The 13120-nt window shown below is 53.3% G+C and overlaps 1 protein-coding gene across 1 annotated transcript; it reads right to left on the bottom strand.

Moving 5' to 3' along the window:
• Positions 1-1190: 1190 nt before the first annotated feature.
• Positions 1191-13120, bottom strand: TGME49_319620 (hypothetical protein). Its single transcript, XM_002369798.2, has 12 exons — positions 11001-13120; positions 10028-10229; positions 9404-9571; positions 8640-8776; positions 8016-8180; positions 7185-7353; positions 5848-6705; positions 5335-5586; positions 4434-4577; positions 3697-3763; positions 3088-3136; positions 1191-2876 (listed from the first exon to the last, which is right to left on the bottom strand). Exons 1-12 carry the CDS (start codon positions 11265-11267, stop codon positions 2718-2720), a joined length of 2637 nt encoding a protein of 878 aa, XP_002369839.1. The 5' UTR covers positions 11268-13120; the 3' UTR covers positions 1191-2717.

The following is a 13120-nucleotide window of genomic DNA, read 5'->3' as shown; positions in this document are numbered from 1 at the left end:
CAACGACCAGCTGCATGCAGAGCGCGAGTGCAACGACGCCTTTGCCCCTCCCTATGCAGCCGACGCAGCGGTTTTGCGGTTCTGTGGTATGTATTATGCGTACAGCGAGAATAAAATACAATGGAAAGGAGGAGGAGAGGGATCTATCCTTGAAAATGACAAAACCGCGTTCTGTTGCCCTGCAGGCGACAGTGGAACCCAGCCCTGGATGCTTCTCAACCAAGACACCGGGTGCAGCATTTGTTGACTGTAAAAAGGGGTGTTTCGTTCCAGAGCAAAAATCGCCTTCAGCCACAGCTTGCGAGTGGCTTTTCGCCCATGGTTCCTCCACGCTTTACACCGCATTTTAATCTCTTTTACGCGACAGTGTCAACGAAGACACGAGTGGGCTGCGGTGTGCGAGCTGAGTTGTAAACAGAACGAAAAGTCATTTCGTAGGTTTGGGGCTTTACCTAGGCGCAGTGTTTATGAATGTAGACCCTGAGCATTATGGTCCAACTCGTAGCGTTTGTTTTTCGATCTGCTGTTGAGTGGCAGGTGCCACAGATATACCTTTTCCAAAGAGGAACTTTCGGAGGGTACCGGGCAGACTTGCCGTTTGACACTCTACACACAAGCATCGGACTTCTAGGCTGGACGTAATTTAGTCAGTGTACGGATTCATGGTTATGTTCCGTATTCGTCCTTGAACCGTCTAATCTTAGACACCAAGGTGGAGTGCGGGGCACAGTGTATCTGTGTGTTGCCACGAGTCGGAGTCGAGTGTCTCGAATCCTCGAAAGTGTACAGTGCAAGTTCGACGATAGTCAACGCCATCACATTTGACGAACTAGGGCGCCCGCCATCCACGACATGCATTCATCCAAACGGGAAGAGCTGGGAGAGGAAGGTGCCTGGAAGTACAGTTTCCTTTTAGGTGTGGTGTGGGCAGCTAACACATTTCTTCGGTTTGTAGCGAAGTCTCTCGGCGGTACAGGGTGTTGACAGAGGCTTTGGAATCACGTGAAAGGGTGCAATGCTGTCAGCTGCGTGACAAGCAGTGTCGTGTCTCTGTGGGGCGGAAAAACCTAAGTGGGCGTCCTGCCGCTGGCAAAACGGACCTCCGTGATGTAGCCACTGAGGAGCAGTGTCGGGCTTGACGGCGGCATATCGCCGCAAACAGAGATAAAGATCTCTGTCTAGCGCATGGAACAGTTCCTCGCTTTTCGGTGGTTGCCTGGTCCGAGTTTCCCCCCCATTGACCCAGAAACAATTAGCGCACTCGCAGCGGTTCTGTCTACTCTGAAAACCGGCGAGACGCAGTTACTCTCAGCACGCTACAAGAGTGTGTGCGGAAGTACCGCGTTAGACCAGCCACGCAAAGGCAACCATTATCACTTCGATCCAGAGGTCATTCCTGTCGCTGACGTTACGGGCAGACGTAGAAGAATTCAGTCCACCAAGGTGACACAAAAAAGAGCACACGAGACTGTTCGCAGGACGAAGTTCCCTCTCAGGACCACACGACATCGCTACATTGACAACAGTACCGGCGTCATGAAATAACCGAAACCATTTAGACTTGACATGTCTTGGTATACACGAGTTCTAACTCAGAAAGAGGAGCTACATGTTTAGACTGAACAACACGTCTTGACAATTCACGATAGCCGCAACATGTGAGAAATCCCCGCTGGCTCCAAGGTCTACCTGACACCACGACGAGAAAGCCACACAAAACACCCTAATAAGCACAGACATCTAGAAGTTACGTCACTTGCATGCGTTGCCGGTCTCTCTATACATATTTATACGTACATCTATAATGCATTTTCCGATCGACAATATCCCACAGAAAAACCAATTTTCACAGATTCTCAGGAAGTCATACTCAGAGTTTGCGTCCCTGACAGCGACCGCCCATAAAAACCAATTATCGACAAGGTCGACCTGCAGCCTCGCCGTTGTCACAGATTTTCCAACTTCCGCGAAGGTACGGTCTGATCACCCGCGATAGTCGTCACCGACTTTTTTTTAGCCCAGGTATTCTGTGCAGTAGCATGCTTCAGCGTACCTCCACAAACAGGTGACCGCCTGTAGGTTTTCCCACCCCAAAGCGCGGGGTGAAAGAGCGACACATGAGGTTTCCTCGTGGTGATTGTGTTTCAATGTGAGAAAAACTGCTGTGGTCCTATGGCAACACAGGTGTGACCCCGCTTAAACCAGCTCAGTGTGTATCATTAAATCATGCCTAGCTACACACACTCCCGTTACCCTGTACCGTGTCGCGTACTCACGGTCGGGAAACTAAGATAACTTCGAGACGCGACTGTCACAAAACACAGACAAGCCAGCATATTTCCAATATGCATGGCCGAAAGAGCTTTTGCCTCGTGTAAAACCAAAGCAGCCAATCATGAAGTCTTCCCTTACACGCAGACAAACCGAACCCCTAACCTGGATCGCAGGTGTCCTGGCTTGCGTGTCGCCGAGCAACGCGTTTGAAATGTTAACTAGAGGCAAATATGCGGAAGCACCCAGTCCCTCCGCACCGTGGAGATAAAACTATGTGCGAAACTTTTTCTGCGTGAGCGTCCGTGTGACATGGACTGTCAGTGTGTCAGGACGTTCAAGCCGTGTTTTCCATGAAGGATGTACAGTGTGCAAATCGCTCGAATCACCACTTGGTTGTTTCTGCCTCGTAGTGGTCTGTTTCTTGCCCGTATTTGCACCGCAGTCTATTCCTTGTCAACATCCTTCTCTCGGAAGTTCTTCGCCACTTTCGCAGCGAGTTCTCCCGGCGACAATGTGTGTGTGGTGCCCCCAATCCGGCGAACTGCTGACACCGGCAGAGGCTCCTCGATGCTAATGAACGTCGCTCGTCGGGAGAGTGACGACTGAGAACAAACACAAAGGACACAAGCAATCGATTCTCACATGTACACCTACAATTCAAAAGTAAACGGCTCGTGCAATCGATTCGTGGTTTTTTAACGCTGGTTTCCGAGGCGACCTGAGCATCCTTCACTGAGAAAGGCGATACCCCACAAAGGGAGGTTCGGCAAAAAACCATAAGACAGCATGTCGCTTTTGAAACAAATGGCTTACGTCAGCGAGAGACGTCTCGACATGAGCTATCCGATCTTCCTTCGTTGTCCTGAGGAAAAAGAACGAACCGTCGGATAGTCCATCGAAAAATGGCACACGTCTGGCAACGGAAAAAACGAGACGAAAAACCAAGACGGTCGCATCCACGAGACTCGCCCCTCGTTAAACTATGAATCTCGAGAGGCCGCAGCGCGGGCAGAGCCATGACAGCGCTGCATGGAAACAACGACGCAAGCGAATTAGACAAACGAGGTAGTTATTTCAAATATCGCATTACACCCGAAAAAGAGAGTCACAACTCTAGGCGGAGGCTGCAACTGAATGCAGTCGATCTCTGTTCAACGGCGGACGGGCAACTCTCGCAAAGAAAGAAATAGCACGTTTGAGTTCGAAGAAAGAAACGGACGTCTTTCTGCGTCCTCATCGCAGCCACCGTTGGGCGCTTGCCCATCACGGTACGGCCGCTACGTTTATGACGTAGATATCAAGAGGGTGAAGGAGTATGCATTTAGAAAACGACAAATTCGCCGCAAAATGACAGTCATTGTTTTACACTACAGCGCGCGAGATGTAACTAGGGAAGCAAACGCATGCAATGATGCAGCGTACCAAGTCGCTTCAACAGGGCCAGGTACCAACGCGTCGTTCCGCGACCTTGCTTCGTCGCTGGCGGAACCTGCAAAAACGACAAACAGGCACAGCAATCTCCGGACAGTGTCGCCGCTTTCAGAAAACCAGTTCCTGTCTTCCACGCCACTAATACACGTGAAAACCTTCAAGAGGAGAAAGCGGCTGGCGATGTGCTTGGTGACTCCAGAAGCGGCGTTGGCAAATGCGTCACTCGCCTCCAACGCATGTAGAGACTCTGTCTTCCTATAGTCCTCCCCACTGTGGAGTTTGTCTCTCAAATACAGAACGGCGTATGTGCAAATGCAGATCGGGGCAACAGAGCGGCCAGTCCATGCCGCCGCCGACAAAGAAAATGCGCAAGTCATGAGACATTTCGGCAGCAGCCATGGCGCGGAGTCTCGGCGAGAGACTGCGTTGAGCTCCGTTGCCGACAACCACCGAAATGTTCCAGATCTGGCAGAACCCCTCAAGTCGAATAAACGGAGACAGTTTAGGACCTGAGACACCGAGAGGGACCCCAAGGTTGCAGTGCAAACACCAACCTGCTCCCTCGTGTTCAACCAAACAAACGGAGAAGGAGCTTTCCTGAGTTCACGAGCACTCGAGAAGGGTTGGCGCGCTCGAGTCACAGGAAGGCTTCTCCATTCAAAACACTTGGCGACTCCACTCGAAATCCCTCCAAGGTTCTTTAGTCGTCCTCCTCCCGCCACACTCACCGTCGTCGACAGGAGGGCATGCAGGCTCCTCTGTAGCTGCAGCCAGTTCACGAGCAGCTTCTTCTTCCATCATTGCGGCGGGAGAAGTTGCTGGGTCGAAGACGAACACGGTTCGGCCTCGAAGGTCTTCCTGGCCTCCTGAGCCTGTGCGGAGACACACGAAAAAGGAGACAGTCCCTCGCGCCCCACCAGCCACCCGCAACAGGTTGTTCGCCTGCCTCTGTTACCACGGCTGTCACCTGTATACGCGAAGAACCTCGCAGCCCCTCCGCAAGAACTCCACGCATGTTGTGTGTGGCAGAAGAACGACCGAGAAAAGCCGTGGAACGCAAACCCCCAGACTGGACACCACAGGTTCATGCTCTGTCTACGATTCGTTCCCCGTGTCGATTGACTCCCCACATTGCGGTTTACTCGGAAGCAGATCTTTCTTCAGACTTCTGCCACGATCATCGAGGACATTTCTGCGTGAACCGAGAGACTCTCCACTGTTCTCGAGGCAAACCATGGAAGCGAACGTAGCAAGTTCGGTCGTCAACTGCGTGACTGCGTGCGAAGCCTTGTTAGCCTTCAAAAATACCCGTAGGCCCGACAGCCGCCCTCGACGTATGTGCAAAATTCCAGTGCAAAGGCGGCTGCGATTCCGTTCCTTCTGTCTACAGATATCTCCTTCCCGTCTCGATTCGACCTGCGTTTTGCCTAAGCGAGCGTCTTCTCCGGAAGAGCATCTCGTCTCGTCCAAGGAACAGCCTCGTTTTGCGATACCACAGAGAAACGCTTCTGTGTCTGCTCGACAGAGAGAACACACTGTCGGTGGGGGCTCGAGGCGAGCCGGCATGCACTCCATTGCGCATCCTCACCGGGAACGAAGTTCTGGAAGAAAACAGAAGCATAAACATACCTTTTGGAGTGACCTTCCCGCGGACGTCGGCACCCTTCTCCCTCGCCGAGGCACCCGCGCGGACGCTTCCAGAGTCCGAACCTTTTCGAATCGACTGGCCTGCACCGACCGGCGTCTCTGGCGTCGACGCGGGCGCCACATGGATGTTGATCGGAACTGTCGAAGCAGGCACCGTAACGCCCTCGGCTTCGCTATGGCGGCGCGAAGCTTCACTGCCGTCTCGCTGAAACGCGTGAAAGGCGGCAAAGGTGTCTGAAGCGAAAAGGACATTTGCAGCTCCTTGACCACCCATGCAAAACTCTCGACTCGACACGACGGCTTCACCAGAGAGAGTCTCAGGGGCAGGCTGAAGGGTCCTGAGCTCTTCCTCGCCTCTCGAGCCGCCACAGAAAGGCCTTGTCCCTTCATAGATAGCGATGCACACTCGCAATCCCTCGCCTTAAAGCCCTGTGAACTCCCCGCCTCCCAGTTTTTCTGTGTCTCCCACTCTGAGCGCTCCCCGTGAACTCTCACCGTCTCCGAACTGGAAGATCCGGCTCGACCTGACGGAGGCTCGCGCAGGCGTCTCGCCCTTGGAGGAGAGTTCGGCTTTCTGAGGCCCCTGGAGACTCTCGAAAGAGACGTCTTTCCCGGATCTGGAGCCGAGCCGCAAGATGTCTCCAACGGACTTGAAAAAGCTTTGTCTGCGCGTCGAACTGCGACCGTCGAGACGACGCGAAAGGCCTCTCGATAGAGTCCCGAGTTGGCACAGAGTCTCAACCGACTGCCTCTCTGATTGGCCTCCACCGGTGCTCCCCGGCATGCCAGGCGCCGACCCAGGCCCAACGGAGAGCCGCCCGGCGTCCCCGTCTCCGCTGCGGTACGGAATGCTGAATAAATCCTTCTCGCCGTCGCCGTCGGTCTCCAGCCCCGCGGCGGCGGTGGACCGAGTGCCTTCGGCACCTGGCGACGCCCCAGGCTCCCCCGGAGGGCAGAGGTACACCGCAGAGCCGGCTCTGGATCCCGCGCCGCCGCGGCAGACCCGAAGGCCCTCGAGGCTCTCCGGCTTGGGCTCCATATCGACCCCGCTGAAGAGGCTCCCGTTTGCGGACGTGGCGCTCGCGCGCGCATGGTCCTCGCTGGCCACTGGTCGTTGAGAAAGGTCGCTCTCGGTGTCATCCCAGTCCTTCGCCCAATCGTCGAGAGCCTCGTGACGGTGGCTGGTCGAGTGGCTTGGCGCCGTTCCTCGCCGCCCGCGTCGAAGAATCTTCGGATACAACGGCAGGCGCTGGAAACGCGACAGCGGTCCTGGAGCGAGGTCAGGATCTTCAGCCTTGTGTCCTCGCCCAGCACGGTGCAAATGCGCTGCCTTTCCTTTCATGTGTGTGTGGGCTAAGGACAGGAGACAGAACGCAGACAGCGACATGACAAGTAAACAGAGACCAAGACGAACGAGAAGAAGGAACTCCAACACAAAGCGAACGAGACGGCCAGGCGCCCGCACCACTCACTCCACGGAAACACAGAAGAGAGATTGCATCGCCGAATCGAAAACGCCAGACGGCAACAGAACTGAATCAAGAACCGCATGGAGCACATCGAAAGGTGTGAAGGAACATGCAGCGACGTCTGCGTACGCTCTCTCTGTCGCAGGCTCGAGCAGGCGTCAGGCCATCAACGCCGGTGGAAGCCGGAGGCTCCCGCAGCCAGGGGACAGACGAACCGAGGAAGAAAAGAAAGCGACCCCCGAAACGAGCTAGCTACTTCAGACGAACGCGAGCACGCGTCGCGGACGTCCGCGATGTGGACCGGCTGGGAGAACTGAGACACACTCTTTAAAAACGAACTGAACCCAAACTGAAGAACCGTACGTGGATGCTGAGGAGCGCGCGCCCCGAGGCGCGACCCGCCGGTGCGGTAGTTCAGCTTGAAGCGGATTTTTGCAAGCGGCGAATCCGGACGCTCCTCCTCGTACATGTCATATTCCTGCGTTTCTCGGGCGTCGACTTTGACGATCATGTTGTTCAGGCGAGCTGCAACCTATCAAGGCAGACCCAGAGAAGCGCTGGGGAGATGAAGAGATCTGCGACCGGCATTCTGCTCTCCACAGTGCACTCAAAAACGAGGCGACGGGTCCTCAGAAAGGCCGCCAACCGACGAGAACGCACGGTGGAAAGAGCGAGCCCAACTTACGAACGACCTCTCTCAAGAAACGATCAAGCGGTCAAAACAGAAGCCTCTCTCCGAAGGGCGGGGTGGAAGACAGGGCGGCGGGTGCGTGGTTGGAGCGAGTATGGACCGCAGAGGTTGCAAGCAAAAAATGCATTCACGAGCAAAGACTGATGCAGAGAACAAGAAAACAAGAGAACAAGAGAACAAGGAAGGCAACAAGGGACGCCCAGGCGCAGAAGCAACGAAAGGTAGGGGGTGGGAAACAGCAAGGCACAAGTGACCGAGACACCAGTGAGAAAACACCAGCGCGCTCGGGGGAAGCCTCTGAGCTCCGGTCACTGTCTGCAGAAGAGCAGCCTGCGGAAGAGACTTCGCTCTGTGTCCCTGTCTGATCGCACAGCAAACAGCCCCTTGAGCGCCGGATCGACAGCGAGGGAGGATGGATGCCGCCGCTGAGGTGAGCGTTAGACTGTTACTTCGGAACCACCGAGGACAGCACTGTCGCTCAACGACCGCGATGCAACTCTCACGTGAGTGTCGACGATGGACTTGAGGCGATTGACGAAGTCGCGGTGGAGCTCGACAAGAGGCAAGTCGTTTGCTTGCCGCCCAAACGGACTCTCCATAGCGCAGGCAGCGGCGAACGTCGCGTGGAAGGCTCCGACGGCAATCACGGAGAGGACAATCGCACAAGGCTGAGAGCGCAAATGCAGCGCGGACGCGAAACCGCGGGAGACACAAGCAGAAGGTAACAGTTGACGAACTTTTGAAGAAGAAAGAAGACACCAAAGAACAAGTGTGCCAGTGAACAGAGAGAAAGACGCAGCCACAAAAGACATGCGGAGAAAGAAGCGCAGGTGGACCACGCAACAGGAAATGAGGAACATGTCAAACCGAAGAAAGGTGAGCGCTGTGCGCCTGACACGCGAACGGTGGTCCAGCGGGCAGCAGACAAAGGCTGAAACAAGATTCCGAGAAAACCAATAAAACTGAAAGGTACACCAAACACTCCGACACAGATCAGGACGACGAGAGTCCTTCCCCTTGTGGGCCCCAAATCCACGCGGCAGAGAACGGACATGAAAGCCATCGAGGAAGTGACAAACATCGAAGGACTCCCGTGCGAACAAGGGAGAGAAAGCGTTTCTACGAACCATGCTGATCATCCAGGAGGCGATAACCACCGGACATGCGACGGTCATAAACCAGTCCATGAGCTGCACGAGCTGAACGTAAGGGAAGGGGAAAGGCGTGTCTTCGATCTTGCAGGCCGAATTAAATGCTAGCATTCCTGTGAACGAAACCGACCAGACACACTCACGTGGAACCCATTAACAAACTACAATCCAGAATGTATATATATATATATATATATATATACAGGCTTTGTATATATGGTATAGTTTCCTTTACGTAAAGGCAAACCATTAGATACATGCGTTGTATATCTATACTTGAAACAACAATGTTGTCTATGTATTTGTTATATTACATGTAAATATAACTATATATCTATTCCTACATCCATCTACATATATATATATATATATATATGCGTGCGTGTGTATTTACAGATAGGCACATGATTTTACTGGCACCACCGCATGTACACGGGTGTGTATAGACACCGTGTCTGTGTCTTTGCACACCGTGAATGTCGCGTAGGCATCTCTTTGTTGTCAGCAGATTTCGGACATATCCGCCTCCAGATAAAAATAGTCACAGTTCGGCGCTCCAGCGGCTCCAGAGAGGCGGCTGACCCCCGACAGCAGATGAGCTGTCATGAATCGAAGACGTGTAAAGCAAGCATATAGTAGAACGCAAGAGGGAGGAAAACACACCGACGGTGTCTGTCCTCGCTCGTCTCGCGTTGGTGGTGGAAGCAAAAACTCTCGGCAGAACTTCTACGAACTCTCACCGTTGGAGAGCTGCTGTTGAATGCGTGCGAAGCAAGGGGGCGGGACCCCCAAGCCCTTGGGCTCCAGGACCAGCCTCTTCATCATTTCTTGGACGACCCAGTGCATGACGAGGAATGTTTGATCGTCTGTCAAGCTGAGGAGTTTGGCCTCGAAGGTGTCCATGCCCCCTGCGAACGCACGCGAAACCGCAAACCAACAGACAAGAAATGTCCGTTGTTCTGACAGGATCCAGTCTTCTCGAGACCTCAAGCTCCACCAGAACTGTTGAGACGCTCTTCTAAGCAGAGGCCGTCGAACCGCTCCTAGAGACAACCACACATCAAAGACTCCTGTGTCCGCAGTGCCAGGCTCTGCCTGAGTTGGCAGAAAACGTAGGAAGAACTCCGGCGCCGTCCTTAGACTCGCATGCTTGCCGAGCGAGACGACGCCCAAGAAAGAGTGAGGACGACAGAGGCGTGTGGCTCCCCTTTTCGCCTTTGCGAACATCAGAGGAGCCTTTTTCGAGCCTGCTCCGGACCTCATACACCGCAGCGAACTGAGCCTGCTGGCCCTGCAGTCTCCTCAGGCTCAGCCACCACAGGCGACTCAAAGTCTCTGAAGTCTGCGAGAGTCCATCCACGCACCGAGCACTTCCAACTGGGTTTTCTCTGCGTCGTTGTGGAGAAGATACTGAATCGACACCGCGTGCAGCAAGCTGAGGAGATGAAGAATCTTTCCACGCCAGTCTGCTCCCCAAGCAAACTCGCCCTTGGCAATTCCAGTCATTTCGTCCAGAGCCACGAAGCTGCTCGCTGCGTCTGCCCACCAACTAGCCATGATCTGCACCTGAGGAAAGGGGACATGGAAACCAGAAACCAAGAAACGACGGCATGACGAACAAACCGCTGGTGACCCCACACAAACACCTATGCTACACAACAGCCGTAACTTCATAGACACACTTGCATAGATGTATACACACATGTACGTATGCATGCATGTAGCTACGGATGAATTTATGAATATGTGTATGTAGGTGTATATGTACATGCGTGTGTATGCACATGTCTTACAAATGTGAAAGGGCTGAGCAGAATAAAAACAAGCGCATGCCAATTTAAACAAAGACGACAGGAGCAGACGCACCGCGCAAGAGTCACGCATTTCTCGATCTCATGGAACCCTGGAGATTCGTCGGTATTTTCTACCGTCGGCTTGTTTTTTCGTTGTATACTCCCGTCCCTTCTCAGGTGAGTTGAAAAAGAGATAGCAGTAGATAGATAGAAATGGATAGATATATCGATACATAAGGATAAACAGATATATGCAAGTGTATGGAAAGGTAGATGGCTGTGGTTGAACAGAAACACACAGAGGGATGCAAAAAGAAAGATATCTATAGATAAAGAGATAGACAGATATCGATAACAAGATGGACAGATACACAGGTATACATATAAACAGGTAAACAGATGCGCGCGCATCCCCTCTGGAAATGTGATGAGTGTGAAGATATACAACATGTCCACAGTGGAGAGCACAGGGACTAAGTGGCCTCTCTCAGCTGTTGAGACCATTCAACGGTTGCATGCGTCGTGTGTGCTTCTCGACCCTCACCTGTGAGCGCGCTTCCCAGAAGCGCTGGTACGCTTGGTTGGTGTGGAAGGCCAAGACGAGGACAGCGAGAGAAAGGAAGAAGTTGAACAACGTCGGACTCCACATGATATCTGCACCTCCGCTCGACGCTGGAGGCCCGTAGGTCATGAGAGCCCAAGTGAGAAGTCCCGCAATAAGAGCTCGAGGCACAGAGCAAAGAAGCACCGAGCCATGGGGCTGCAAGAGAATGCAGAACCCCAGCCAAGGGTCCTGTCTGTAGTGAATCATTTTGTCCAGAAACAACCACGAAAAGAGGAGAAAAGCGGATCTCGACACAGCGGAGACGCACTTCACGCCCCTCCACTACACACGCAGACGTCTGCACAGAAGCCCAATTCTGTCTCCCGGGAAAGGTCGCCGAACGCGATTCCCAGAGGTCCTGTCTCTCCCTCAAATTGGTCTCTTGGCGACCCCATGGCTTTCTCGCTCTAGCGCGATACGCACACGCAGAGAGGAAGAAATCCTAATAAGAACGACAACTGAAACAACCCTATGCAGATATATACGTAAACAGAGTATGTAGTCGCTGGTGTTTTGCGGTGTCGAGCACAGAGCGGCGACGAGAGAAGACTAGAAAGGGTGGACTGGGGATTGTGGAGTCAGACGGTACAATGGACAGTGTCTCGATTATGACGGATGCTCACAGCTCCTTCACGGAAGAAAATCTGCCAAGACAATGATGCGTACAGTATTGGACCCGAACGTGGAGACGAGGACGGCACACAAGGGCGGAGGGAGGGGAAAGGTGGCCCAGCAAAAGAGACGAAACGAGAGGCAGCAAGGCTCACGGCGGGAGTGCGAGCGAAAGCGCCCAGCTCGAGCCTCGAAGGAAAATGAGAGAAGGCACAGGACGCGAAAAAAATTTTGTGGTTTGATGGAAAGACAGGAGAACGAAAAGGAATGCAATCAGGGGCACAGGTTCTGACTCTGTTGGTAGTTGCATACAGCCACTACCACGATGAAGGACGGAGCCTTTTCCGCAGAAGAGAAAAACCAGCAAGACAGGGCTTCTGAGTGTTTTGCAGTTTGGTGAGGAAGCACCTTGCGTTGACGAGCGCAGTGGACGCCGGAAGAGGTGCATCAGGGTGAAAAGCAAAGAGACGCAAATCAGCGGGACAAAGATACACACGGTAAGAAGGAATCGGGATTTGAAGAGAGGCAGGCTAAATCAGAAAGAAGCACGGCGACTACCGGATAGAAAAAGAGCACAGGCAAGTCTGAGGGAGAGACACGCGAAAATATACGAAGTATGCCAGCTGCGACTTTGTCGTCGTCTCCGGTGAAAAAGTGTGGTCAAAAACCGCACTGTCCTCTCTCACAGTCCCTGCGAACCTGCCCTCGAACTTTCGCCACGAAACGGAACCTCTAACGAGGAAGTCGACTTGAGAAAAAGGCTGGGAAACGGATTGCTTCGTCGAGTAGAGAGGGGGCAAAAGGTCACTCAGAGCGAGAGAAACCGCATGTTCGTGGCCAAGAAGTCAAAACCAAGAAAATAGCCAATCTGCTACGCGCTGGTAAATCGATTCGCTTGTTCGTTTCTGCCAGGTTGACTCCAATCACCGCACAGTCGCAGCCTGCGACCGTCCAAGAAAGTACGAAACGAAACCTCTCCGAAGTGGAGAAACATTTAGCCGTGGCACTTTTTTTCGTCCGAGAATAGAAGTGCGGCGATTCTCCAAGCAGCTGAAATTTGTTTTGGTCTTTCATGAAGGTGGGAACAAGTACCACCGACAGAGTTGGTGAAGATCGTGCTGGACTCAGAGGCTGGGCAAAAGTGTCGGGACCTCGACGTTTTTCTGCCGAGTGGATTCGGGTTACAAATGAATCAAAGTGACCGCGAACTCCAGCAAAGGGCATGCGCAAAATGTTGTCTTGGCGGAAAACGAGACACTTAAAAAAACTGCTGCTGTTTGTCAATGCCCTGGACGGGGTTATGGCCTTTTCGTTCGCAGAGACCCCGCTGTACGTACACCTGGGAAGAAACGCTAGCGGAATGCGACATTCCCGATGCTTAGGCTGAGAGAGCGAGCGCAAGCAGCAGACTTGCCGCTGCCCCGTTTCCACGCGGCACTAAAATAATG

This window comes from Toxoplasma gondii, chromosome IV (genome assembly GCF_000006565.2).
Source record: "Toxoplasma gondii ME49 chromosome IV, whole genome shotgun sequence".
NCBI classification, from domain to species: Eukaryota; Apicomplexa; class Conoidasida; order Eucoccidiorida; family Sarcocystidae; genus Toxoplasma; species Toxoplasma gondii.
The sequence above is the reverse complement of the archived record's forward strand: the minus strand, read 5'-3'. Positions and strand labels throughout refer to the sequence as shown.

Excerpts from the sequence above, each read along its gene's own strand:
- TGME49_319620 (XM_002369798.2), bottom strand. The coding sequence starts at position 11,267 with ATGATTCACTACAGACAGGACCCTTGGCTGGGGTTCTGCATTCTCTTG. Across the intron at positions 7,354-8,015 it reads AGTCCATCGTCGACACTCAC|GTTGCAGCTCGCCTGAACAA; the intron begins GTGAGAGTTGCA and ends CTGCCTTGATAG. Across the intron at positions 3,137-3,696 it reads GGCCCTGTTGAAGCGACTTG|GACAACGAAGGAAGATCGGA; the intron begins GTACGCTGCATC and ends CTTTTTCCTCAG.